This window comes from Balaenoptera physalus (genome assembly GCF_965194825.1).
Source record: "Balaenoptera physalus genome assembly, chromosome: 12".
Lineage (NCBI taxonomy): Eukaryota > Metazoa > Chordata > Mammalia > Artiodactyla > Balaenopteridae > Balaenoptera > Balaenoptera physalus.
Window position 1 is genome coordinate 27,105,420 of NC_138897.1, and position 26,705 is coordinate 27,132,124.

Sequence of the window (26,705 nt, forward strand, 5' to 3'; positions counted from 1 at the left end):
AATGGACAAATTCTTAGAAAAACACAACCTTCGGAGACAGAACCAAGAAGAAATAGAAAATATAAACAGACCAATCACAAACACTGAAATTGAGACTGTGATTAAAAATCTTCCACAAACAAAAGCCCAAGACCAGATGGCTTCACTGGCAATTTCTACCAAACATTTAGAGAAGAACTAACACCTATCCTTCTCAAACTCTTCCAAAATATAACAGAGGGAGGAACACTCCCAAACTCATTCTACGAGGCCACTGTCACCCTGATACCAAAACCAGACAAAGATGCCACAAAAAAAGAAAACTACAGGCCAATATCACTGATGAACATAGATGCAAAAATCCTCAACAAAATACTAGCAAACAGAATCCAACAGCACATTAAAAGGATCATACACCATGATCAAGTGGAGTTTATCCCAGGGATGAAAGGATTCTTCAATATATGCAAATCAATCAATGTGATACACCATATTAACAAATTGAAGGAGAAAAACCATATGATCATCTCAATAGATGCAGAAAAAGCTTTCGACAAAATTCAACACTTATTTATGATAAAAAGCCTCCAGAATGTAGCATAGAGGGAACTTAACATAATAAAGGCCATATATGACAAACCCACAGCCAACATCGCTCTCAATGGTGAAAAACTGAAATCATTTCCACTAAGATCAGGAACAAGACAAGGTTGCCCACTCTCACCACTATTATTCAACATAGTTTTGGAAGTTTTAACCACAGCAATCAGAGAGGAAAAAGAAATAAAAGGAATCCAAATTGGAAAAGAAGAAGTAAAACTGTCACTGTTTGCAGATGACATGATACTATACATAGAGAATCCTAAACATGCTACCAGAAAACTACTAGAGCTAATCAATGAATTTGGTAAAGTAGCAGGATACAAAATTAATGCACAGAAATCTCTTGCATTCTTATACACTAATGATGAAAAATCTGAAAGAGAAATTAAGGAAACACTCCCATTTACCATTGCAACAAAAAGAATAAAATACCTAGGAATAAACCTACCTAAGGAGACAAAAGACCTGTATGCAGAAAACTATAATTCAGTGATGAAAGAAATTAAAGATGATACAAACAGATGGAGAGATATACCATGTTCTTGGATTGGAAGAATCAATATTGTGAAATGACTATACTACCCAAAGCAACCTACAGATTCAATGCAATCCCTATCAAACTACCAATGGCATTTTTCACAGAACTAGAACAAAAACTTTCACAATTTGTATGGAAACACAAAAGACCCCGAATAGCCAAAGCAATCTTGAGAAAGGAAAACGGAGCTGGAGGAATCAGGCTCCCTGACTTCAGACGATACTACAGAGCTACAGTAATCAAGACAGTATGGTACTGGCACAAAAACAGAAACATAGATCAATGGAACAGGATAGAAAGCTCAGAGATAAACCCATGCACATATGGTCACCTTGTCTTTGATAAAGGAGGCAAGCATATACAGTAGAGAAAAGACAGCCTCTTCAATAAGTGGTGCTGGGAAAACTGGACAGGTACATGTAAAAGTATGAAATTAGAGCACTCCCTAACACCATACACAAAAATAAGCTCAAAATGGATTAAAGCCCTAAATGTCAGGCCAGACACTATCAAACTCTTAGAGGAAAACATAGGCAGAGCACTCCATGACATAAATCACAGCAAGATCCTTTTTGATCCACCACCTAGAGAAATGGAAATAAAAACAAAAATAAACAAATGGGACCTAATCAAACTTAAAAGCTATTGCACAGCCAAGGAAACCATAAACAAGATGAAAAGACAACCCTCAGAATCGGAGAAAATATTTGCAAACAAAGCAACTGACAAAGATTAATGTCCAAAATTTACAAGCAGCTCATACAGCTCAATATCAAAAAAACAAACAACCCAATCCAAAAATGGGCAGAAGACCTAAATAGACATTTCTCCAAAGAAGATATACAGATTGCCAACAAACACATGAAAGGATGCTCAACATCACTAATCATTAGAGAAATGTAACTCAAAACTACAATGAGGTATCACCTCACACTGGTCAGAATGGCCATCATCAAAAAATCTACAAACAATAAATGCTGGAGAAGGTGTGGAGAAAAGGGAACACTCTTGCACTGTTGGTGGGAATGTAAATTGATACAGCCACTATGGAGAACAGTATGGAGGTTCCTCAAAAAACTAAAAATAGAACTACCATACAACCCAGCGATCCCACTACTAGGCATATACCCTGAGAAAACCATAATTCAAAAATAGTCATGTAGCACAATGTTCATTGCAGCTCTATCTACAATAGCCAGGATATAGAAGCAACCTAAGTGTCCATCAACAGATGAATGGACAAAGAAGATGTGGCACATATACACAATGGAATATTACTCAACGATAAAAAGAAACGAAATTGAGTTATTTGTAGTGAGGTACATGGATCTAGAGACTGTCATACAGAGTAAAGTAAGTCAGAAAGAGAGAAACAAATACCGTATTCTAACACATATATATGGAATCTAAAAAAAAAGAAAAGAAAAAAAATGGTTCTGAAGAACCTAGGGGCAGGACAGGAATAAAGACGCAGACATAAAGAATGGACTTGAGCACACGGGGAGGGGGAGGGGTAAGCTGGGACAAAGTGAGAGAGTGGCGTGGACATATATACACTACCAAATGTAAAATAGATAGCTAGTGGGAAGCAGCTACATAGCACAGGGAGATCAGGGTGCTTTGTGTCCACCTAGAGGGGTGGGATAGGGAAGGTGGGAGGGAGACACAAGAGGGAGGAGATATGCAGATATATGTATATGTATAGCTGATTCATTTTTTTATGCAGCAGAAGCTAACACACCACTGTAAAGCAATTATACTCCAATAAAGATGTTAAAAAGAATACATTACAAAAAAGAAGAAAAGAAATAAAATAAAATATTTAGGGTGAAAAAATAAATAAATAAATAAATAAAATACATAAACAACAAAGTCCTACTGTATAAGATAGGGAAGTATATTCAAGCTGATTCGGATATATCCGAATCAGTTTGCTGTACACCAGAAACTAACACAACACTGTAAATCAACTATATTTCAATTTAAAATAATAATAATAATAAAGTAAATTAGGTATGAAATATCAAAAAAGTAATTTAAAACATTTTAAACCACATTGTTAGCTTTATTAATCAATATAGGCCAAGTTATGCTGAGGTTAACAATAAGTGACCCCAAAATCTTAGCTGCTTACCACAACAAGGATCTCTGTTTTAGTTATTTATTGCTTCATACAAGTCACCCCAAATCTTAATGGCTTAAAACCACAACAATCTCTTGTTTCTCACGATGCTGTGTTTGGTTGGGCAGTTCTGTGCTCACTCATAGGCACCCATCTGCTGGGTCATTGGGAGCTGCAGGCTAACAAGGCTTCACCTTGGTAGAAACAGCTAGAAGGCAGAACTTCTCTGTAAGGTCTCTCATCTTCCAGTGGTCTAACCCACGGGTCCCCAACTCCTGGGCCTGCAGACCAGTACCGGGCCACACAGCAGGAGGTGAGTGGTGGGGGAATGAGTGAAGCTTCATCTGCCACTCCCTTTCGCTCCCCATCACTCACATTACCGCCTTAACCATCCCCGCCCCGTCGCGACCCCCATCCCCCGCCCCGGTCCATGGAAAAATTGTCTTCCACGAAACTGGTCCCTGGTGCCAAAAAGGCTGGGGACTGCTGGTCTAACCCAAGCTTCTTTACATTGCAGTTGGGTCCCAAGAGAGTGAAAGCATCTTGTGGCCTAGACTCTGGAGCTCATACAATGTCACTTCCACCACAATCTAACAGTCAAAGTAAATCACAAGCCAGCCCAGATTCAAGGAAAGGGCAGCATAGACATGCAATCTACCCAGTTTATTTCTCAGTCATGCAACATGCCCACTGTAGGGCAACTCCATGTTGTTTTCAACCCGGACTGATGAAAGTCTCAAAATATTTCCAATGTCAGGTCAAGGGAGAAGAGATCATGGTAAAGCACATGAGGACTCCTAAAGCTTCCAGACAAAGTGATCTTTGCTCATATTTCCAAATATGTAATTGGCCAAAGCAAATTACATGGTCAAGCCTGTTGGAGTGTGCTGGCATTATAAGGATACCTTAAAAGAGATCATTATTAGAAATGTTAGTGAAGTGTGAGCTAGTTAGGTGAGGAGAGAGAAGGAAGCCACAAAATACCTTGATAATATACAATGTTAAGAATCACCTTCCAAGAGAATATTTTATGTGATACTAACAGAATTAACTGACACTGACAGTTACAGGCTATTATGGAGCCCACACCCAAGATGCCAAGCTATTAGAGTCTCAAAGGGCTTATGTCACTTCTGTGTTCAACACACACCAAGTGCCCCTCTGCCATGGAAAGATTTCTCTTCCGGTTATAAAACTGCAGTGCTGGAATCCCCAAAACTTTCCTCAAATCCAGCCTACTCCACTGACGGTCACAGGTACAGGAAAATGTTAGGATAAGTCAGTGTCAGTGACCATTTACTGACCGTCTCCTCTCTACGTGCTGTAGTGAATGCCAAACTAGAAGATAACCTCAAAGGTCAGGAAGACAAGATCTAAGCATGTTAAATAATCAAAGATCAACATAAAAGCTTATATATAACAGATAGCTACTGTCTGCTTTCTGCTCCCCAGGCCACGTGCCACTGAGATATCTGTACTTCTGTTGGCAGTTTAAAATACACTTAAGGCACAGGAAAGTATAGCAAACAGCAAGGCAGCATGTGAATGATAAAGTAGGCAGTAGAGAGTCCGGGTGCTAGAAAAGATCAGAGGAAGGAAAAATTGCCAAGGACTGAAATTGTCATATTATAGGAGGAGGAATCGGAGCTGAACCTCAGATGACAACACAAGATTATCCTTGGAGAGAGATGGAAAACCTTTATAAAATGTGGGAACAACATGAACCAAGCCACTCTTCCCAGGAGGTTCCCAAGGAATAGGATATAGGAAGGAACAGAAGGAAATGTCCTGCAAAGTAACAAGTTATCACTTCCTCAGTTTGGGCTCCAAATCACAATACAAAAAAACTCTAGTAAGAGGCTAGGCCAGGTGGTCCATTCTTTTCCCTAAATTGGTCAAGCCTCCAACTAAAATAGCCTCCCATTTAGTTCCACTTTTGCCAGTGCCCGTATGCAAATGCCAAATCTTACTAAATTCCTAAAAGGCAGGGTGAGGCCCATCCACCTTGTACTGACCTTTTATGGCACAGCAAATGTGGCCCTATCAGCTTCCTGAAATCTGACCAATTAGATTGGCATTCCTCTTCCTTAAGAAGCAGGAAGGAGTATAAGGTTGAACTCCTGAGCACTAAGTACCAATTGGACCATCCATCACTAAGTGTAACCAGAGTCCTAAGGGGTTTCCACTAAAAGATGAGGGTCAGGTTTGGCAGCAAGAAGGGACTGATGAATCTCTGCCTTCATTGGCTCTTGATGGTAGGTGCATGGATTGCTAATGTCAACACTTTGCTTCCATATTAGTCTTTGGCAGGTATCTTTCTCATTTCTTTCTGTTCCACAGTGGGAAGACTCATTTCTTCAGAGATTTCTGTAACAAGAAATGTAGAATCTAGAAAATGTTGGTTTGGTTTTGGGTTTTGGTGTTTTTAGTATCACGTGTCCTGCTGGCAACACAAAAGTCCCCCAACTCTCTGCCCCAACCTTCAATACAAAGAAGAGGGTTTGTCTTCTCTGTACCCCTATATTGTTTTTATTCTGAATCACACAAGTTACCCTTGAGCCCCTACGTATAATACAAGGAGTCTTGCTGACACTATGCTTGAACCCCCGTGGTACATCCCCCAATGCTGGGAAGGGCTAAACCTGGTGAAACTGGAAAGTAAGTGCTTCTTCTTTTAGGGCCCTTTCTTCCTGTTCTCTTTCCCTCTATGGATTGCACCATTTCCTCTCTAATCCCAGGTACCTGCCATTGTCACACTTTTTAACACCGTCAAGCTAATCAAAATATATAATCTTGGGAAAAATCTGATAAACTAATTTATCCTAATTTATAAATGGTTGCTTGAGTTTAAAGATATGTCCAAAGAAACAAATCACCATTAGTAGAATATCAAGTATTAGCAGGGTAGCAAGGAAGTTATTTTGAGGGGTGGAAGGTTTTGCTGGCACCTCTGAAATTCCAGAATTTCCACTGGTTCCTGCGTCTAACATTTTGGGCCTATACAAAATCCTATTTATCAATTCTTACTACTTCCTACTTCCTGCCTATAGCCAGCTTTTTTACAAAAGAAATCTGTGGGATATTTATTGTATTCCTGGGCAAGAAAAAAGAGATGGAAAGTACATCAGCCCCTCCTTCAACTGCCCTGTTGCAGTAGAATAGCTTGACTATCAAGTAATTTCACACCATATGATATAATAATGGAAGAGTGAGGGACTTCCCTCGTGGTCCAGTGGTAAAGAATCTGCCTTCCAATGCAGGGGACGTAGGTTTGATCCCTGGTCAGGGAACTAAGACCCCACATGCCATGGGGCAACTAAGCCCAGACGCCACAACTACTGAGCCCGTGCAAGCCACAAACTACAGAGCCCACGTGCTCTGGAGCCCATGCTTCGCAACTAGAGAGAAGTTCACGACCACAACAAAGAGCCTGCCCACTGCAACAAAAAAAAGATCCCACGTGCCACAATGAAGACCTGATGCAGCCAAAAATATAAATAAATAAATAAATAAAGTATAAAAAAAATAACGGAAGCACGAAATCTGGCATTTTTGTTATATTAAATACATTTCTGTTTCTACTTCTGGGTTGGCCAGATAAATACAGAATATGTGTCATCCAAAAGGCAGGGCAGATGAGTACTGCATTTAGAGATAATAATGTGCTATTAAAACTACATGTGTCAGATTTCCCTCGTGGCACAGTGGTTAAGAATCCACCTGCCAGTGCAGGGTACACCGGTTAGAACCCTGGTCTGGGAAGATCCCACATGTGGAGCAACTAAGCCCGTGCACCACAGCTACTGAAGCCCACGCACCTAGAGCCCGTGCTCCACAACAAGAGAAGCCACCGCAATGAGAATCCCATGAACCACAACGAAGAGTAGCCCCCACTCGCCACATTCTAGAGAAAGCCCGCACGCAGCAACAAAAAGACCCAATGGAGCCAAAAGTAAATAAATAAATAAATTTATTTTTTTAAAAAACTACATGTGTCAAATTATTTCATGCATACTGCAAACATAAGATGTATCACAGTTAGGACAGTGTTATGGTCTGAATGTTTGTGTCCCCCCAAAATTCATGTTGAAATCTTGACCCCTCCAAAAGTGATAATATCAGGAGGTGAGACCTTTGGAAGGTGCTTAAGTCATGAGGGTAGAACCCTTATGAATGGGATTAGTGTCTTATAAAAGAGGCTCCAGAGAGAGCCTTAGCCCTTTCCACCACTTGAGGACAGAACAAAAATGTGTCAACTGTGAACTAGGAAGAGGACCCTCATCTGACCATGCTGGTGCCTTGAACTTGGACTTCCCAGCTTCCAGAACTATGAGACATAAATTTCTATTGTTTATAAGCTACCCAGTCTATGGTACTTGTTATAACAGCCTGTAAAGACTAAGACAGTGTTGACATGCCCAAGGGCCAAGCTAGATTATGGGCCTAAAATATTTTGGTTTCTCCCATAACCTTCCAGGAATGACTTGGCAGGTAAAAATCTCCTACTGTCTGCTTTCACAGATCCCATTTTTCAAGGGTTAAGAGAGTGATTTGGTTTAATCTTGGTGATAAACATTTGCCTGGGCCTAAAAACAGAGAGAAACAGGGGACTAGCTCGTGGAAAGTTTCTGTTAAAATGTTCACAGAGTTTAGTGTGACAGAAGAAAACAAGGGCCATCAGCCAACAGGTTTGTTGGTGCCCAGTGGAGCCAGAGTCCGTCTGCTTCCATGCATATAGCTCTGGGTACAGTTTAGGCCCTACGCACATCTAGAGGGCAAGTCCCAACCTTTCAGGATAAACCAGGTCAGATGCACATTCCTACGGCCCCTGATTTAGAGTTTCTCTTAAATTGTATATGTCAGCTGGGTCCAGATATTTGTCCTCCTTAACTGTGTTTCCCACCCCCTTCCAAGCCACACTCTGGTGGAGAAAGACAAGTCTGTGTCTGTGGTTCATTCCTCTCTATTCAGTATTTCCTGTGGAGTGTTGCCGAGTCCCAGAGGTAGGGCAGCCATGACTGCTTGGAGGGCCTGGGTCTGCCTCTCCAGGTGGGCTGAAGGTACCTTTCCAGGTGAGTGATCTTAAGGAACTTCAGGACAGTGACCTCCATGAAGGCTGGTGGTTTCTGGGAGGTCATGGAGAAGGACAACCTGCTGCCATGCCACAGACTTCTTTCTCACCCTAGTCTCTGGGTTCTAACCATGAGGATTTCAATAAAGAAGTCATCCACCTTCCACTGAGACCCTGATGGAGAGGATAGGCAAACAGGGGTCTCGCACCTGTTTGGCCCAATCCTAATGACCTTGAGCAAGTTACCAACCTCTATGGCAGTGTTTCTCAAAATAGCACTCACCAAATGCCAGGTTCAGAATTACCTGCTGCAGATCTGGGCCCCATCCCAAGCTGGCTGGCAGAATCCGTCTCTAGGAGTGGGCCACACTCACATTTGAGAACCAGGGCCTAAGGGCTCTGACTTTATTACCTGTCAAATGGGACTAACACGGGCCATACATACTTAATGAGACTCTTAGAAGGATCAAAATGGTGTGGTGTATGTAAAATAGTACATGGTCTGGCTTACTGATTAGGAGCACATTTGGGATCCAAACAGATCTGTGCTTGAAGTCTGGCTTTGCCACTTACCTGCCGTGTGGCCTTGAGAAAAAGTATCCTCTCTGAGCCTCAGTTTTCATAATCTATAAATGTAGATAATAATGCCTAGCTCATGGGAATCACATATGGATTAAATGAAAGCACATATGTAAAATGCTTCATATATGCCTAGCACATGGAAAGTATTTTAATCATGGACACATTTTTCCTTCTCCTCAAAAACTATCTCCAACATGAGTCAGAGTATACTTCCTGTTTTACTAGTACAGTGAGTCTCACCATGCTCTTCCTACAGAACTTCCCAGCTCTGTCTTAAGTCTTGCCTTTCATAAGCAAGTGCCCAGGCTCTCTCAGTCCTGTTAAGCCAGGCTTGTAAATAGTTACTAGCCTGTTTATTTAGGACTAATAAATATCTTTGCTTTCTATGCCATTCCAAAGAGTTGATTCTCTCCTATTTCTCCCCCCTCCCCTCAATTTACAGACCTAAACTATGTGGGAATAGTCCTGCCACTGAAGACACCCTTCAAGAAAGCTAAAAATATTTTTAGCATATTAACAGACAGTTGATATGTAAGGGTATATCTTCACAGTAGCTGGTACTATGGAGGGTTGCAAAAGAAATGAAAGGTAGGCAAATTGCATGAAGCGAGGTTAGCTTAAGTTGACCCAGGCAAATCCCTAGCAGCTATGCTCCTTAAATGGGGCTCCTTTACCTTTGTTCTCAATATCGCAGGTCAGAAAAGAAGAGGGTAGGGGCTATTTGGAGTGGAGCTTGGACAAAAGCACTTGATAAACAAGGCCACCTCCTTGTCCCAAAGTCAATCCTAAAGTCTCCATCTGATACTGTCAGGAAGCCATCCTCCCCCAGCAGTCAATTCCTGGTAATACAAAAACGTACTTATTTATCCCACTGTCAACAGAAATAAATTATATCCTACCTCCCTGTCCTTGCATTAGGGAAGGAAGAAATGAAGGAAGATAATCTACTTCAGTTGTAATTAACACTGGGCACGAGGGACCTTTCCGAAATGTTTGGCCCAGCAACTCTCCCCCCACAGTGGATAAAAACGCCCTCATCGGGTGAAAGCCTTGGAGGTCCCCCCCTCAGACATCTAACTGGACTGCAAACCCGGAAATCCTAAGAAAGAGACCTGTTTCCTGCGAGGCTTTCAACTTACACGCATTTCTGATCCCATTGCTGCCCTCCTTCATTTTAGGCGCCTTGATCGCCTAGGTAGGGATCCAATTTTTATACTTTCAAAGCACTCAGGGCTGGAGAGAGGCCCTTCTCCAGGCAAATCCCGCACGGCCGATCCTCGGAGCGCGAGAAGGCGCCGTTGCCGCAGAGCCCAGGGCCAGGGCCGCGCGGTGCGGTGAAAAGTAGCAGCAAGCAACACACACGAAACCTTCTGCTGAGCCTTGGATCAGGGACCTAGGTCCTCGCCCCTGTGCGCCACACCCGCCAGGAAGCTCCCGCCCTGCCTCCGCCTTCCGGTGCCCCGTCCACCGCGAATCCCCAGAGCGGAGACCACCCTGGGCCACGGTATCTCCCTAGACGACTCCCGGGACCCCAGGGAGAGCGAAGCCCGGCATGACCCCTGTTCTCAGAGTACCCAATCTGAGAACACTGGGTCCCGCAGCATTTGCTGCCTCTAGGCTGAGAGAGGAAGGGGTGGGGCGGACTGAAAGTTAAAGGCCTTATCCTCCGCCCCTCCTAAGCTTCCGAACCGCACAGAAACTAGTCAGAGAAGCCCGGACTCGCGCCCTGAGCTTCTTGGACGCGACCCGGCTGGACTGCGGGATGCAATGCGCTCCGCGAAGAAGAAATCCAATCCATCCACTGGCCTCCAAGAGGAGCTGCCGCTTACGACAGGGACGAGAACGGCCCGGTGCCTGCAGAGGCACTGGCAACCCTAAGAAGAAGCTTCAGGATGTGGAGGGCAAAAGGCCTCCGGCACTTCCTCGAGGCCCAGGGGGCAGGGCTAAGGGGTCCGCACAGACAGCCAGGGGAGTCCAGGTGCGCCTGCGGGAGGCGGAGCCAGGCCAGCCGCTGCCCCGGGGGAAAAGTTCCTACCTAGGGGGGCGCGGTAGGCCGCCGTGCGGTGCCAACTTCCCCCTCCCAGCGAAAGAACGCGCCCAGAGCAGGATTACAAAGAGGGCGGAAGACCCTTTTCTAAACCAAAGCCTCACCCCATAACACTGGCCCTTCCCTTCTCTTTGGAAACTCCACGCTGGAGCCCAGGGACCTACGAGTTCCTTCCTACCCGAACCGTGGGACGCTCAGAACACGCAGGCACTTTCTTCCAAGAACCCGCCGCGGAATGAAGACGGGAGGAGAGGGGAACGATTCGAGCTTGAACTGTTTGCACTCTGTCCCTCGATTATTAAGTGGAAAGACTAGGAGGGTTCTCTCGTTGCCTGTGCGTGACTCATTCTGCAACCCTCTGTCCCCATTTCTCTTCCATAAAGAGGGCCGGTCTCAACTGCCAAAGTTCCAAATGTGGCCATAAGCCCAGCCCTGCTCCCAGGCGTGGAGTAGAGATTGAAAGACGGAAAAGAAGAGGTCTGAGTTTCCCGTTCAGAAATCCACTTCTCTAGCCAGCAGTCTCCTCCCCCCACCTCCAATTCTCCCACCCCAATCCCCGAAAAAAATATCACCGTCTGATTTATATCGAAGCTTCTCCCGGTGAGAGGGTCCCGAAGCTTGCAGCGGGTAGCCAGAGCTGGGCGCTAAGGCCAGACTTAGATTTTTCTCCAGAAGCTAGTACAAAGTGGAAGAAGCAAGGGGGGCACCACACCCGGAAACTAGATTTGACTTTGGGGGTGAAAAGCGCATGTAATCCGGAGACTTTCTCCCCCACTGTGGTCCAGCCCCACACCACCACCAGCCACCCAACAGGTTTGCAAACCCTGTTTCAAGCCCAGGAAACTTGATCCCCGTGCATCTAGGAGAGGGGACTCCAGTGCGTGAGGTCACTGGGTCGCAAACCTGACTTGCTCAAACGCAGCCCTAGGGTCGGCTGCGGCTTGCGGGCGTGTCGACTCTGCCACGCACAGTCGGTCTGGGTGCCTCCCACCCGCCAGCGCCGGGCTGTTCTCTTAATGAATTACTAATGAGTTAAAATTGGGCAGCAGGCTTAATTAAAGCGTAGAGGCAATGTGTTTACCACATTGTAATTGAACTCATTAGGGCTATGGCTTTTTGTTTTTTAAGCAGCCGCCTTCCTTCTCTGCGTCGAATAATCTATGGGAAGCGTTTATTAGAGAAGGAGGGGGTAGCGGAGAAACAGTCCATCAATTCTTTCAATGTAAAAGACAGGATGAGAATGGGGGGAAGGGTAAAACCTCTATTCCGTGGATGTCTCGGTGGAGTCAGGGCTAGACCGAGGCTTCCCAAAGTTCCAAGGGTAGAATGATCCGATGAGCGCCCCGGCATTTGGGAAGTTGCCAAGGGAGGGACCAGGCCTGAGCCAGAAAGGCTGCCTTTGTAACACCACAGTACTCCCAAACTCGGCCTATATCCCCACCATCCCCGGCCAAAGCGCTGGACTTCGACTGGACTCCCTGGCTGGTGCTCGCCCTTCCAAGCGTCTGACGCTCATAATGAGATGGATTCTGCTAACTTTTCTTTTAAAAGCGGCATATGAGTTTGTCCCTAAAGCTTTCCTCCCTGGTAGTGCTGGGAAGGACTCATTCTCCTTTCTCCAGTTTTCCCAGCACCCCTCCCCACCCGCTGTTCTGAAGCTGCACATTGGGTGCCCAGGATCAGCGCCCCCTACGAATCCGTCCCCTCCCCCGCCCCGGGCCTGACCTCACCTCAGGTGGTCTTTCACCAGAAGACTGGGAGAGAGTGCCGGCTTTTAGTGCACTGCCCTCGGGCAACACAAGAGAGGCGCACCTGCGCGCCCTGGGATAACACTTCTGGCAGGGAGCCCAAGCTGCCTGCCCGGCCTGCATGCCCCCAGAGCAAATTGTTCCCTCTTGCCCCTGGCCCCACTCCAATTATCAGGTCTCCAGCCCTCGCCTCCTTTCCCTTCTGTTTGTACCCCTGGGCGTGGAAGGGTGATGGGTGGGAGGCTGAGGTTGGCGCAGGGCTCCTCTCCTTGCCCTGCCCTGCCTGACCAACAGGCGGCGTCAGAGACCTACGTCTGGGCTGGGGAGTGGGGGGTGCGGATCTGAGCAAGCTAAGCCGAGAAGCTGGGCTCGAGGAGAGCGACCCTCACCCCAAACTTACGAACTTGCCCAGGAAGCGAGTGGGAAGAGCTGGGTGTCTGAGGAAGACCACACAGAAGGGGAGAGTCAGGACGGGACAGAGTCGCAGTGGAAAACCCGACCGCGAGCGAGAGTGCAGAGGACCGCGGGCGACGGGCCGCGGCAGCGGATCTCGCGCGGGGGGAGGCGGCCGGCGCCGCGGGAGTCAGAGAGCGGCAGTGGAGCCGCGGAGCGCGAGGCAGGCGGGGTGGACTGAGCGCGGAGGGCTGAAGACGGCGAGGGCGGCGCAGACAGGTACGTGGCCTCGTCCTCCGCGCTCGGCCTCCTCTCCTTTGGGGAAAAATGGGTTGAAAGGGACTCCAGGAACTTCTGACCGCCGTCACAACCCCACAGCTGACCCCTACCTCCTCCCCTCCCCTCCCGCTTTAAACGCGCACCCATTCCCAATCCCCATCCCTCACCGTTTGTGGATTTTGTCAAACTCTCCCACCCTGTCCATCCCTCCTCCTCTCTCCGCCTGACCCGGGAGGTTGAGGTAAACTGTCTCTAATTTGTTGCTAAAAGATTAACTGCAGAGGGCAGGTCGATTTGATTAAGGCAATTAATCTTTGGTTACAATGTTCTAGTGTCATTTGCGTGCGTGGTGGGGGGGGGAGGGGGACCGTATAGAGAGAGAGAGAGAGAGAGAGAGAGAAAAGGCTAACGAGACTTTTTGGAGACGCTGTGGAAAGAGGCTACCCTGCCCGGGACTGCGGCCACGTCTTCGCTCCCACACCCCGCAGCCCCAGAGCCCACGCGCGGTTTCAGCACTTCCAAGCCGGACAGCGACTCCCGAGAGCGCGCCTAGTAACTTCCGGGTCCCGTCCCTGGAGTTCACACCTGGCAAGCAGAGGCAGGAGCTGACCGGGAGTTTACACTTCGCAGGCAGAGGCTGGAGCTGACCAGGACGAAGGGTACACCCGCCCCCTTCCCCATTGCCCAACCACTGGGCTTCCCTTTCCCCACTTCAAAGCAGGATCCGGCCAAATACAGTCCCCCAAAATCCTCGAGACTCAAGCCCACCTGGAGGCAGGAAAGGGAGAAACCCCCAAACGCTCCTAGTAAAGTTCCCAAAGCTGGAGTTTTCTCTTTTCGTGAATAATTAACGCTGGTCATAAATAACTGATGGAGGCAGTGGAGAAAAGGAAGAAGGAGGAGGCAGGCGAGAGCCAGGGCGGCCAAAGAGATCGAAGGGTTTGTTAAAGGACCATTAAGAAAGCCTTGCTGGGAACGGTATTCCTCTGTAGATCGCAGAGAGGTTACACCCAGGCACCCCGGCGTGGGTAAAAGCAGGGAAGCAAGGCACCCAGGGGAGTGGGGTTGTGCTGACCAAGCCCGGAGCACCTACCCAAGACCCAGTCTCAGCACTTTACCCATTCCCTCTCCTCTATCCAGGACTCATCTTCCCAGAGCCCTTTGAACTCTAGTCATCCTCTAGCCATCTGTCATTCACATGCCCACACCCAAAGTGCAGAAGTTCTGGGCTAGACAGTAGAGGCCCAGGGGTGAACCTAGGCTTTGTGCTCTGTCAGTTCTTCCCCAGCCTGTGGCAAGTCCTGCCCAGTCCCAGTTTGCAGGCACCTCCCCAAAGCCACCTCCTCACTCCATCCCAGACCATACCATTTCATTCTTTTCAAACTGGTCCAAAATTTTGGGACTTCAGCCTCTTGCTGGTTCATTCTCATCTTCCTACACCAAACCTTGAAGAACAGGGTAGTATACACACACACACACACACACACACACACACACACACACACACACTGCTCCATGCTCTTCCCCTGCCCCTGCATCATCTCCAATTCCTGACTTCCTTTGAGGGCCTTAAGCATGCTGACCTCTGGCACCTTGTGTTTGCCCCAGCTCTGAACTGAGACTCTTAGGCAGGGGTCTCAGAATCTGGAAGAAAGCCTAAGAGGAAACCCTTGCTCCTAGGTTGGAGGCCCATTCCAGAGCCTTCTGGCCCCTTTAGGAGACACTGGCCTCTCACCAGATGGCTAGCCTCAGATGGCCAGTGCATGCTTTCAGAGTGAAACTCCTGAGGGCCCTTAAGCCAAGCATCCAGCACAATCCTTCACAGGGCCTCACTGAGTCCATTCCACAAGCAAAGCCATGTCTTGTCTTTTCCTAGTGCAACTTGGGATAGGCCCTGGGAAGAAAATATTGTAGACTGTAGCAACTACCACTGGCTGTGAGGTTGGGTTCCAACCTTTTTGTAACCTTTCCATTGGTTAACAGCTTCCACCACCCCCACTTCCCTAAGGACCAGCTCTGAATATACCAAAGGCCAGCCTGGCTTTTCTGGGTGGGAGCAGAGAGTAGCTTCCAAAGAGGAAGGTTGGTGGCCAAGCCTCAAGGAGTCTAGATTTTTAATGAAAATTCTCTCGTCTTTATGTGATATGAAAGAAAACACTAAAACCAGTTTTATTTTCTCACCCACTTCATCCCCATCCCAACACTCTCCACACCCTGAGCTCTTACCTTTTAAAGAACTGGGAAGTTCTGAATGGGGACGGGAAAAGGCAAGAGAATAGGGACAGTTTTAGGGAATTGTCTTTCTGCCTCAGTGGGGATACAACAACCCAGTAGGGTTGTGAAACTAGACAAAGAGGTGGGAGGAAATCAGATCTGGGGGAGAGGAGGCCAGCCCTGGAGCCATGGGTTGTTTACTTCTCATATAAAATATAACTCCCCCAAGCAGGAAGTTACTGCAAACATGTATCAATAATGAATGAATCTCCTGTAATAAAATACTTACATAATTAGCACAAGTCAAGTGGTTGCATTATGTTAACCTTTTGCAACTCTGAGCTGGAAAATCTTGCTCCAGAATTCCTCAGAATGCCGTTTTCATTCTCAGGAGAGGGTGAGAGCCAAGCGCTCACCCAGCTTTCCACTTTGTTACAATATGGTTTTCCATTTCTGAACCAGAATGTAAGTACTTCTGAAATATAACAGAAAACTCTCTTTGGTGAATTCAGAACAGTCATTAACATTCAGTTTTAAGTGAATGTTAACAGTAAATAAAGAAATCTCTTGATTGTAATCGTAGTAACAAAGCAATAATTACCCAGTAGGTGGTCATCAGTAATGATAAATGTATCATTATTACTGTGTGAGTCTGGGAACTCGGTTTTGGAAAGTACTTCAGACTTTTTAGTAGCATGGCTGGTTACAAAGCATTTCTTAGCCTGCAAAAGCCATATAATTTTATACACAATTTAGGTGAAAATAAATTTAAATCTGTATATTACATTTTTAATTTCAAGTTAGTAATTAAAGTTGGTTCATTATATCTCCTCTGAAACCCTCAGTGCTCATCTCCATGGTTTGTTTGTACAATTTGTTTCTAAGACACCCAAGGTTACACAGTTCTAAAAGATGGAAATTTTAATTATTTGCCAACATTAAGAGTTTGTCGATGATATCATAATGCATCTTGAAAAAGTTTGGGATTGGTTATTGTCTTTGATCTGGTTAGCTATGCTTTCACTTTGAACCTCATGAGGGAAAGCCTTTTTGCTTAAAAAGTACTTTTAAATACACAAAAATAGAAAATTCCTCTGAACATTCCCTCTGAATTTTCACTGGTTGCTATTTTTCAGGGGAAAAAAAATCAGTGACTCAGATTTCTACCCCCCTCTACCCTGGGATTTATTTTGCTATTATCTAATTTCACCTTTTGCTACCACTGAGCTAACAACTGCAGGCAGGAGGAAAGCTGAAGGCATGATGCTTATTGGGCAGCCTGAGAGCACATGATAGTTTAATAATGTATTAGCTAATGGGATCAAGCTTGATGGCAAAGTAGAAAATTTTCAAATGGGGAGGGGTGACAGGGAAGAGAACAGGAAAGGGGGAAAAATGCCTTTATTTCCCCAGGAAATAAAATCCAGTGTTCCCTCCACCAGTGTCGCTGGGGAGATGTTAAATGTATATCTATGTCATTTTCTCTCTTGTGACATGTCAACAGACAATCTACAGCCCCTCCCCCTACTTCTACTCCTCTGCTTCCCCTCCCCAAGCTTTAAAAGATCCTGCTCCACACCCTTTCTGCATCCTCAGCCTCAGTTACACCTTAAATTGCTTCCCTGAAACAAAAGAGCCAGGTTTTTTTTTTGTTTTTTTTTTTTAAGCCTCAAACCACATTTCTTGTTCTTGGTGGTAGTTGGAATCTTCATACAATTAAAGACTCTTTTGCATAAATCCACTGAAATACTTGCCTTAGTTTTCTCTCCCACAATCTCTATTTCTTGCTCCACTGTCTCCTTTTCCTTTTCTCCCTTTTCTCCTCTCCCTTCTTTAGGAGTGGCAATCAAAAAAGGCGAGCATCTTTCCTTCTTATTCATTATTACAGCAGCATCTTTGAGACGCATCTTTGCCAATGAAAACTCCATGTAGATGCCTATCCTTTTGTTGTGGCGGCCTAGGTTATTCAGGAGCAGAAACAAAAGCCTGAAGTGATGTGATCTAAATGAGCTCTGGGGTTTTCCAGCTGGGACCACCTCCATTTCAAAGGACCCCCTCCCTCCCAACATGGGGAGGAGGGAAGTGGAGGGGGCTGGTACATATGTGTATGCATGCACAGAAAGAGAGAAAGGAGAAGACAGGGAAGGGAGAGAGCCTAGTGGGCTATTCCTTATGCCAATGTCCCTCTTTGATGCACATTCGCAGGTGTGTTCAGGGAGCATGCATCCATAGCCTATGTGTGTCCTCAGGTATTTTGTGTTCCTTTGAATTTTATCTTGCTCAACTAATATTTGCTAAGTAACCATCAAGTATACCAAGTTCATGTTCCATTCTGGATTTTATTACTTCATGTAAACTATGTGCACATGTGAGTACTTTGCTGTGTTTACAAGTTTGTGAGGACTTGTGAAGAAATGTGAATTCTTTGTTATAAAAAAAGAAAGTCCAACAGCAAATGTTTCCATTAGTCCCTGGCCTCTGTGAACTGGTAGGGTAAGAGCTTTCTCTGCCACTGACCCAAGGGCAAGTTTTCTTGTGAGAATGGTTTCCTCTGATTAAGGGGAGTTAAGCCTTGGTTCCTTCTCCTACAGTCTTTATTTTCTTACAAAGGTGTTTGTCTGAAAGATAAGAAAGAAACTACTGATTCCCATAGTCATTGGTGCATGAGGAACTCAAGGGATCACTGGGGCAGGGATACAGTACAAAATGTGTTCATTTTCTCTTCCCTTCCTCAATTATGGTTTAGATTTTTTAGGTTTGTGCTCTCATTGTACTTCTCCAGGGATACTCTGGTCCCAGGAAAAGGGTTCCCGTTTATGGACAGTATTTATTTAAAAAAGGCTCAGAGGCCTTTCTCATTTCTTCTATGATTTCCATAATGGATGAGTTTTGGTTTGCTCCTGGTTCTTGGTTTCCTTCATATAACTCCAGCCAGAGCAATGGAGGAAAAACCGGGGAGTCTAAGCTGGGCTTGCCAGGCTGCAGAAAGCTCTTTTGGGTAGAAAGAGGGAACTGAGGGCTATCAGCAATTATTATCATTATGGCCATTACCATTGCTAATTTTTGTTATCAACTTATTATAAATTGGTTAAGCAAATAATAGCTAAGGTTCTGGCCACCTGTATACAAAATAAACACTAGACCAATTAGGGGACAGGATAAAATTTTAATGAAAAGGACTAAGATTCCTCCGGGGAATTTGGTTCCCTCTCTGCTCACCATGAAACTAAACTGCCTTTGAAATCTTTTACTCTGGAGCTATTAAAGACTTCAAACATATCTTGTAACAGTACAGGCCTAAGCTTGTCTCCATTCTCCGAGGAAGGTGCTTTTAAAGCTAGCATGTATTAAATGACTACTGTGTGCCAAGCATTTTACATATATTATCTTATTTAATTCTCATAATACCCCTGTGGGCTACATATCAACCTCCTCATTTTGCAGATGAAGAAACTAGGGCTTGGGGAGGTTAGGTATCAAAGCAAAATTCCACAACTAGTAAGTTACTGAGGAGGAATTTGTACCCAGTTTCAGTCTAACTGAATCTCCTGTACTTTCTGATATATGAGAATTCTTCTGTCCCTGGTAGTTTTGCCAGCCTTCCAGTTTCTTTCCGGGCCATGCAGATCTACTTTTGCAGACTTGGAACTAATAGGGAAACCATTTCTTGCCCTACCTGATGCAGAAATACCAATGCCAAGGACACCTATTTCAGGGACACAGAAGCAGTAATATTCTTGCCTAAGAGCTGAGAATGGGGTAAGAGGGAATGAGTGAGAGAGATAGAAGCTGTTTCTTTGATCTGTAACTGTCATGGGTTCTCCAATACCCAGGCTGGGAGTAGAATGAGAGGGAATATCTGGTGTCTCTAATTTTAATGAATTTATATTAAGGCCTTTATCTTCCTTTCGTGTCAATGCAAAACACAGGCGTGGGGGTGGGGAGTGGCTGGATTTCTCAGTCCTTGTAGATGGAGCAGGTGTGCCAGAAGTACGGGGGTGTGTTTCTGTGTCGCCCCTTGCCTCTTAAGTCTGCAAGGCCATGCTGGAGCCCAGAGCCGAATCTAGGGCTCCGATGATTGCAGACTGGGAGACTTCTTCCGGGAGGGCCTTGAACGCAGTAGGATCTGCTGCGCCACGGAGCTCTGCATTCGCGTCAGCACCGCGGACAGCTCCTCTGCTTTGCCTTTCCACTCGAACCTGGCGGGATTCCCACGCTGCCTCTCGGAACAGTCGGCTTCCAAAGTGGAGGACATTCTGGCCAGGTTTGGGTTCGCTTCAACCAATTGTTAAAAAAACTGCAGCTAGAAACCTCCATCCACGCTGCTGCACCCGCCGCGTGCGCCTGCATGGAGGCGGCACTTCTCCAGTTCCGAGGGAGCCAGCTCGGTTTGTGGTTTTCCTTTGGGTCCGGTGTCTGGCTCCTTTACCTGTCCCTGGCCTGGGTAAACCGCAGCCGCTCGGAACGGAGATGAGAGTGGAAATGCTCTCCTCCGTGCGGTGATAGATCATGCAAACGGGTGACACCAGTTTAACCAATAAAACAATTTGAATCAATTAGCCGGCTGAGGAGAGTCCCGAGGTGTAAAATGCAAGTCTGCTCGAACAGGAAAGCATTGATTAACTCGGCCCCTACCCGCTGCCTCCCGCCACCGCCTGCTCCTCCCTGCTCCCCGCCTGCCAAGGTCTCGGGGGCCAGGACAGGGACTGACAAGGATCAGGCGCCCCTGGTCTGGAAAAGGAAAACTGAAGGGCAGTGGGGAACCATCAGGAGACCTGTTCAAACTTAGGGGACAGTAAAGAATCAGAGAGATAGTGAGTGACAGAAAGTTGCTCACAGACTCAAAAATGTATAAAAAGACTGTAATTCCGAAGTCCAGCTCCAGACTCATGGTGAGGATTTGCTGGAGCACGGAGTCTGGCTCTGAACAATTGTTCTCCACCTTCACCTTCCAAAACTATACTTGGCCTGACAGCTCAAACAGGCACCCCAGACTCACTGGGGAAATAAAATAAAAATGCTATTTTTAGAATTATTTGTGCAAAAGTACTTAACCTAAATCACACGTTTCTCTTTCCAGTGAAACTTCTTTGCATTAAAATAAAGTCACAGGTTTGTATGGCAGTAAGCCACGAAGCTAATGTATAAATGTTTATGTTGAAAGATGAGGTAAGGGGGTGGCTACAGGTACCACTCAGGCATGGATTCAGTCCTCAGGGTAAACAAGGATGGGAGGGAAGGCAAAGATTCATCCAGTTTCTCTTTTCAAAAAAAATATGTCTTTACAGACTTTTTTTTTTTTAAGTAGGGATCTGTAGGGGAAGAGGAGCCTTTTGGGGGGAAAGATGGAAAGAGCGAAATAAAAGGGAATAAAAGCACCACATGATCTTCCTTCTTGGCAGCGACCACGCATTTTCCTGTGGTACATTAATGAGGTGATAGGACTTTTCATTTCTCCCCATTTTCGGTCTTAAAATCTGCCCCATTTTCAGGCTTTCTTTCTAGCAGCCTGGGCTCTAGGAAGTGTAAGCAAGCCGAGACCTCCCTTTGTGGGAGCTCCTGACCTCAGAGAGGAGGAATAACCAGTCCGGGCCCAGGAACCTTCAGAAGAGCAGGCGTGCAGGCGGCCTTCAGCCTTCCGCAGGAATGGATTCGTGAACGAAAATGACGCTCTTTTGGCAAATGAGCCAGGCAGGCATAGTGTGAGTTTCCCTTCTTCTAGGATGGGAGGCTTCGAGGGCACTAGGGAGGGAGCATTCAGTTGACTTCAGCCCCTTAGAACAGAGCCTAATTAGTGCGGATGGTGACTTCAGAAACTAGGAGTTGGGTGAAATATAATTTCACTGCCGTTTGAAACTTATGCCCACACAAATGTTACAATTTTCATGGCTCTGAAACTATGTTTTCTGCATATTAATTTAAAATAGCCACAATTCCTGTATCCCTCACTTTTTGTTCAATTGACTCCCTTTTGTTTTATTGACCTTTAATGAAGTGTTAAGATTTCACACTTTCACACTTGAATTTAGTGATGGTTTGTTGTTGATACTATGATGTAGTCCCCGTTGGGCTTCCGGGTTAGTGGAGGTTGTTCTTTCAACCATTTCTACAATACGACTGCCCAACTCTAAAGGCTCTGTGTTTCACCAGGCAGCAATCGAAAATTCAGCTCTGATAGTAAGGGAAAAACTTAAAAGATCTTCCAATCCCACTCCGTGTAGGTATTCTTCTTAGAACGTCCTCTAAATAAGCAGCTTCTTCCATTTCTGATAAACGAGAGGTGGTCATTTTGACTCCTAATAGCTGATCAATTAGGAAGTAATATACTGACACTTCGCTATATTGTATGTGTGCCTTACTTTGGGAAGCTATAGGAAATGGTCTTTTCCCATCCTACTTCTACTTCTTCTTCTCATTAGTATTATTATTATTTCCCTTTTTTTAAGGGCATGTTTCTACATAGTTCCCTGAGAAATGTACTTCTCTGGGAGCACTGGCAACTTGCTCAAGTGCGGGTCAAGGCTGCGGGCCTTCCTGCTTTCCTGTCTCACCTTTTCCTTGTGCTGAAGTGGCCTGCATGGGTTTTATAAAATGGGATGGAGAACTATTCTGAATGAAGTTGACTGACGAGTGCACACATGCACTCATTGGGGTCCTCACTTAATTGCACACTTTCCAAAATAGAGAATGCCACTCTGTATCTTGTCCTAAAAAGGCAAATGTGTATCCAAACGTGAAGACATTCTCCACGCTTCCTTCCAAGTTCTTAGATTCAGCACGCTTTGCAGAACGCCCCCCCTGCCCCGCCCCGCCCCGCTTTTCTCATTTCACAGTTTCAAAGGAGCACTGAAACTATTCTATTCTCCGGCTAACTGTGAACTGTGATTCCTATATCTTCGGAGACACAGTGAGGCTACTGATTTGCACCGCGTACCTGAGAGGTCATTCGCGAAGGAGGGTGGCTCAGAGAAATAAGGGGAGGAGACAATAACTGGCAGGGATACAGTCAATTTAGAGGCGTCCTTCCAGAATCCAGGGCCTCCAGGATCCAGGTCCCCGGGATCACGCAGACTATATAGCTTTCCACTCCTAAATAAGATCTACGGCTCCAGCACCATTGCTGCGTTTGCTCATTGGAGAGGTTGTTGGCAATTGCGGGTTGGTTAGGTGTTAGCTTTCGTGCCTGCTGAGAAAGGATCTCGAAGCTGCTCGCTCTCCCTTTCGCTCAACCCCCTCCCTCCCTGTAACATGCCAGCCCTTTAATGTGGAGTGTCAGGGAGACGGTGACGTCACCTTGCCCGCTGGGTGGCGTCCCCTCGGTCCGACACGAGTTCAGAGACAGAGAAAGGCGCTGTCAGACTGCACTCCACCTGGGGCTCGCCTGCCGCAGGTTTCCGCGCGCCCACACTTTCTGCGGTCGAGGGGACGCCCCGCAGCAATTCAGGCGGTCATTCTCCGCGGGCCGGGGTACAAGCGCCATTAGAGCCGACGAGCGCCAGGATCTTCACGCGGAGCCCTCTGAAGTCCCGCCCGCTGGATTCCAGGACCCGCTTGGATGCTTCGCCTCCGAGCGACCTCGGAAGATGGGCCGGCAGCCACGCGCGTAAAGGCAGCTAGGGGTTACCAGGTACTGCCGGAACCAGCCGGCCCCCACTCGGCGCACAGCTCGCGGTTCATTATTTGGGATCCCGAGCGGTGGGATTTTCCGGTTAGGTTGAGGGGCAGCGGAGGCCTTCGGTAGTGATTGGTTTGGGAGCCTGGGGCGTTAAGTTGAGAGTCGTTGGCTCGTCAGTCAGATAGGGAAGTTCGCCAGCTTGCTTTCTCAGTTCAACTAACTTTTAATTGTCTCTTCTTCCCTCACTCCCTTTTAAAAATCCCCCAACCTAAACCCTTTTATTTGTGTCTCTGCTCTGACAGGAGTCTCTGGGAGAGCTTGGGGTGAAAGTGGAGCAACCCAGTAGGAGACACTTCTGCCCAGTCTACAGCTGCTCAGGCTGCGGGTCTCTAGCCAGCTCCCCGCTAGGCCAGGCCCGCTGAGCGCATTGCCGTTATCCCAGGGTCTTATGAAGATAATAAGAATCTTGTTTGGGAGGGGAATGAGGATTGAAGGACCATCTGGCAAAGTTAGGGCTGGTTATATCAGGCCCAGCTATCACTGTGCCATTTAACACCCCGTCCCCTGGAAATATTGTCTTTGATCCATCCGAAGTGACAAGCCTGGCTTTCGTCTCGTTGATCGCATTGAGGTTTGTTCACCCTTCCTGGAGGCCACAGAACGTAATGAGAGCTGAGGATCCAGGGGTCAGAAGGGCAAAGGTTGTCGGGATAGAGGTCACAGGGGCCCAGAGAGGACCAGGATATGACAATTTGGGTAAAGGGGTACACTAGTGTATTCACTGAAATCTCTGTAATAACAAACTCCAGTGTCCTTGGCGGAAGGTGGTGATGCGACGGCCACCGGTGATTTTCCAGGGCAAACGATAGTCTTAGCAGCTGCCCTGGACAAGTAGCTGTGCAAAGGTCACTGTCAGTGTCACAGGGAATGAGCCACTTTGCTTGTTTTGACTTAGCAGTGTTGTCACAAAGGTTTCTTTCACTTGCTTTTTCTGTATTTTCAATTTACTGGCTGTTTTCCCCCATTAAGTATCCCGTTGACCAGAGATGACAGGAATTTTACCGCAGGCCCAACCCTGGGCTTCCGCTTTCAGCGCTCCCGCAGATTACCTAGTCCAAGGATTATTCCTACCGTGGGGCACTTCCCCCCACCCCCAATAAGGTAAAGAGATATCTACATAGATCAGAAAAAGAAATGTCACAGAAAGTGGTTCACCTTTCAACTAAATTTGCCTTTTAAAGCCCATCAATAATGACCCCCAAGAATTGTTCAGTTTCTTTGCACTGTTTCTGGACTTAACACTCTTGCCTGTACTTATTTGCTCATTGTCATGGAAATGACAGGCAAACAGTTTTTGAATATCTTCAAGTGTACAACTTCATCTTTTAAAGCCACCTATTGGAACCGGAACCACTCAATTTTAGCAAGCGGCTTTTTGAACCCTTGGAAGTGAAACGCCTGTTTTGGTGCAATCTTGCATATAGGTTTGTACATTTTCCCCCAAAATTTCTAATTAAAGTATCAAAATATCTAATGGCAAAGATAAGGGAGAAGGGATTTCGTTTTGTTTTAATGAGCTGTGTCTCAACGAGTAGTGAATTTCCCTCAAGGAAACCACAGATGCCACAAAAATTACTTTTTAAAAGGTTTGGGTTTTTTTTTTTTTTTTAACCAAAATCAATCTATTTTCAAGCAAATGCGACTGGTCTCTCTTTTAAAATTTGGGCTTCAACGGCTAAGCCTCAGTTTTCCGTAACTTTTATAACCTGTACTAGTTACAACTGTCATCATTACTTCCTAATTTATAGCAGGAGTGCCATTTTATTCTAACAGCTTCTATAAATTGGGAATAAGGTTGAGTTTCTTAGGAACTGACTTTTTTAAAATTTACTTTGGATATTTAGAACCGAAGAAAAGCAATTGCAAATTCCTGCATTTCCAAAGGATGACCTTGAGGAAATTTAAGAGAGATGACTTCCTTGTGTCTGAAACTTGGTTCCTTTGCCCAGTGATAATTATATCTTAACCAAAGCAAGGAAGTGATTATAATTCTTCAGTTAGCGACTCAACCCACCCCTCTCTTTGTAAACTGAAAAAGCTCTAGTCAACGCTTTCTCCTTTCCCTTCCAGGCTCCAAGGCCAACCCGGAGGGCTCGGCCCGGGTTTCCGCGGCGGAGGAGATGGCTTCCAGCCCGCTGCCGGGGCCCAACGACATCCTGCTGGCATCACCGTCGAGCGCCTTCCAGCCCGACGCGCTGAACCAGCCGCGGCCGGGCCACGCCAACCTGAAACCCAACCAGGTGGGCCAGGTGATCCTCTACGGCATTCCCATCGTGTCGTTGGTGATCGACGGGCAGGAGCGCCTATGCCTGGCGCAGATCTCCAACACCCTCCTCAAGAACTTCAGCTACAACGAGATTCACAACCGCCGCGTGGCGCTGGGCATCACGTGCGTGCAGTGCACGCCGGTGCAGCTGGAGATCCTGCGACGCGCCGGGGCCATGCCCATCTCATCGCGCCGCTGCGGCATGATCACTAAGCGTGAGGCTGAGCGTTTGTGCAAGTCGTTCCTAGGCGAAAACAGGCCCCCCAAGCTGCCTGACAACTTCGCTTTCGACGTTTCGCACGAATGCGCCTGGGGCTGCCGCGGCAGCTTCATCCCCGCGCGCTACAACAGCTCCCGCGCCAAGTGCATCAAATGCAGCTACTGCAACATGTACTTCTCGCCCAACAAGTTCATCTTCCACTCCCACCGTACGCCCGACGCCAAGTACACGCAGCCGGACGCAGCCAACTTCAATTCGTGGCGCCGTCATCTCAAACTCACTGACAAGAGCCCCCAGGACGAGCTAGTATTCGCCTGGGAGGACGTCAAGGCCATGTTCAACGGCGGGAGCCGAAAGCGCGCGCTGCCCCAGCCGGGCGCGCATCCCGCCTGCCACCCGCTCAGCTCGGTCAAGGCGGCCGCTGTGGCAGCGGCGGCGGCGGTGGCGGGAGGTGGGGGACTGCTGGGCCCGCACCTGCTGGGGGCGCCCCCGCCGCCGCCCCCGCCACCTCTGGCCGAGTTGGCGGGCGCGCCGCACGCGCATCACAAGAGGCCGCGCTTCGAAGACGACGACGACTCGCTGCAGGAGGCGGCTGTCGTGGCCGCCGCCAGTCTTTCGGCCGCTGCCGCCAGCCTCTCGGTGGCCGCGGCCTCCGGCGGCGCCGGAGCGGGCGGGGGTGGCGCGGGGGGCGGCTGCGTGACGGGCGTTGGCGCCGGCGCGGGCGTGGTGGCTGGCGCCAAAGGGCCACGCAGCTATCCGGTCATCCCGGTGCCCAGCAAGGGCTCGTTCGGGGGCGTGCTGCAGAAGTTCCCAGGCTGCGGGGGGCTCTTCCCGCATCCTTACACCTTCCCGGCTGCAGCCGCCGCCTTCGGCCTGTGCCACAAGAAGGAGGACGCGGGCGCCGCGGCCGAGGCCCTGGGGGGTGCGGGCGGCGCGGGCGCGGCGCCCAAGGCCGGCCTGTCGGGCCT

General features: G+C 47.3%; 1 protein-coding gene and 1 long non-coding RNA gene across 3 annotated transcripts in view; one reads left to right on the forward strand and one right to left on the reverse strand.

Moving 5' to 3' along the window:
- The window catches only part of LOC309639450, a 56,271-nt gene extending 33,952 nt beyond the window's left edge, over positions 1-22,319 (reverse strand). For both annotated transcript variants that reach the window (XR_014251656.1, XR_014251657.1), the window contains exon 1: positions 10,035-22,319. This is a non-coding gene — a long non-coding RNA (uncharacterized lncRNA). The remainder of the gene's footprint in view (positions 1-10,034) is intronic.
- Positions 22,320-22,424: 105 nt separating this feature from the next.
- Positions 22,425-26,705, forward strand: part of SKOR2 (SKI family transcriptional corepressor 2) — a 50,004-nt gene continuing 45,723 nt past the window's right edge. Inside the window, exon 1 of the mRNA XM_082415828.1 lies at positions 22,425-26,705. This exon is cut by the window's right edge and continues 1,279 nt beyond it. Within this exon, the coding sequence (XP_082271954.1) occupies positions 25,372-26,705 (1,334 nt within the window). The 5' untranslated portion in view covers positions 22,425-25,371.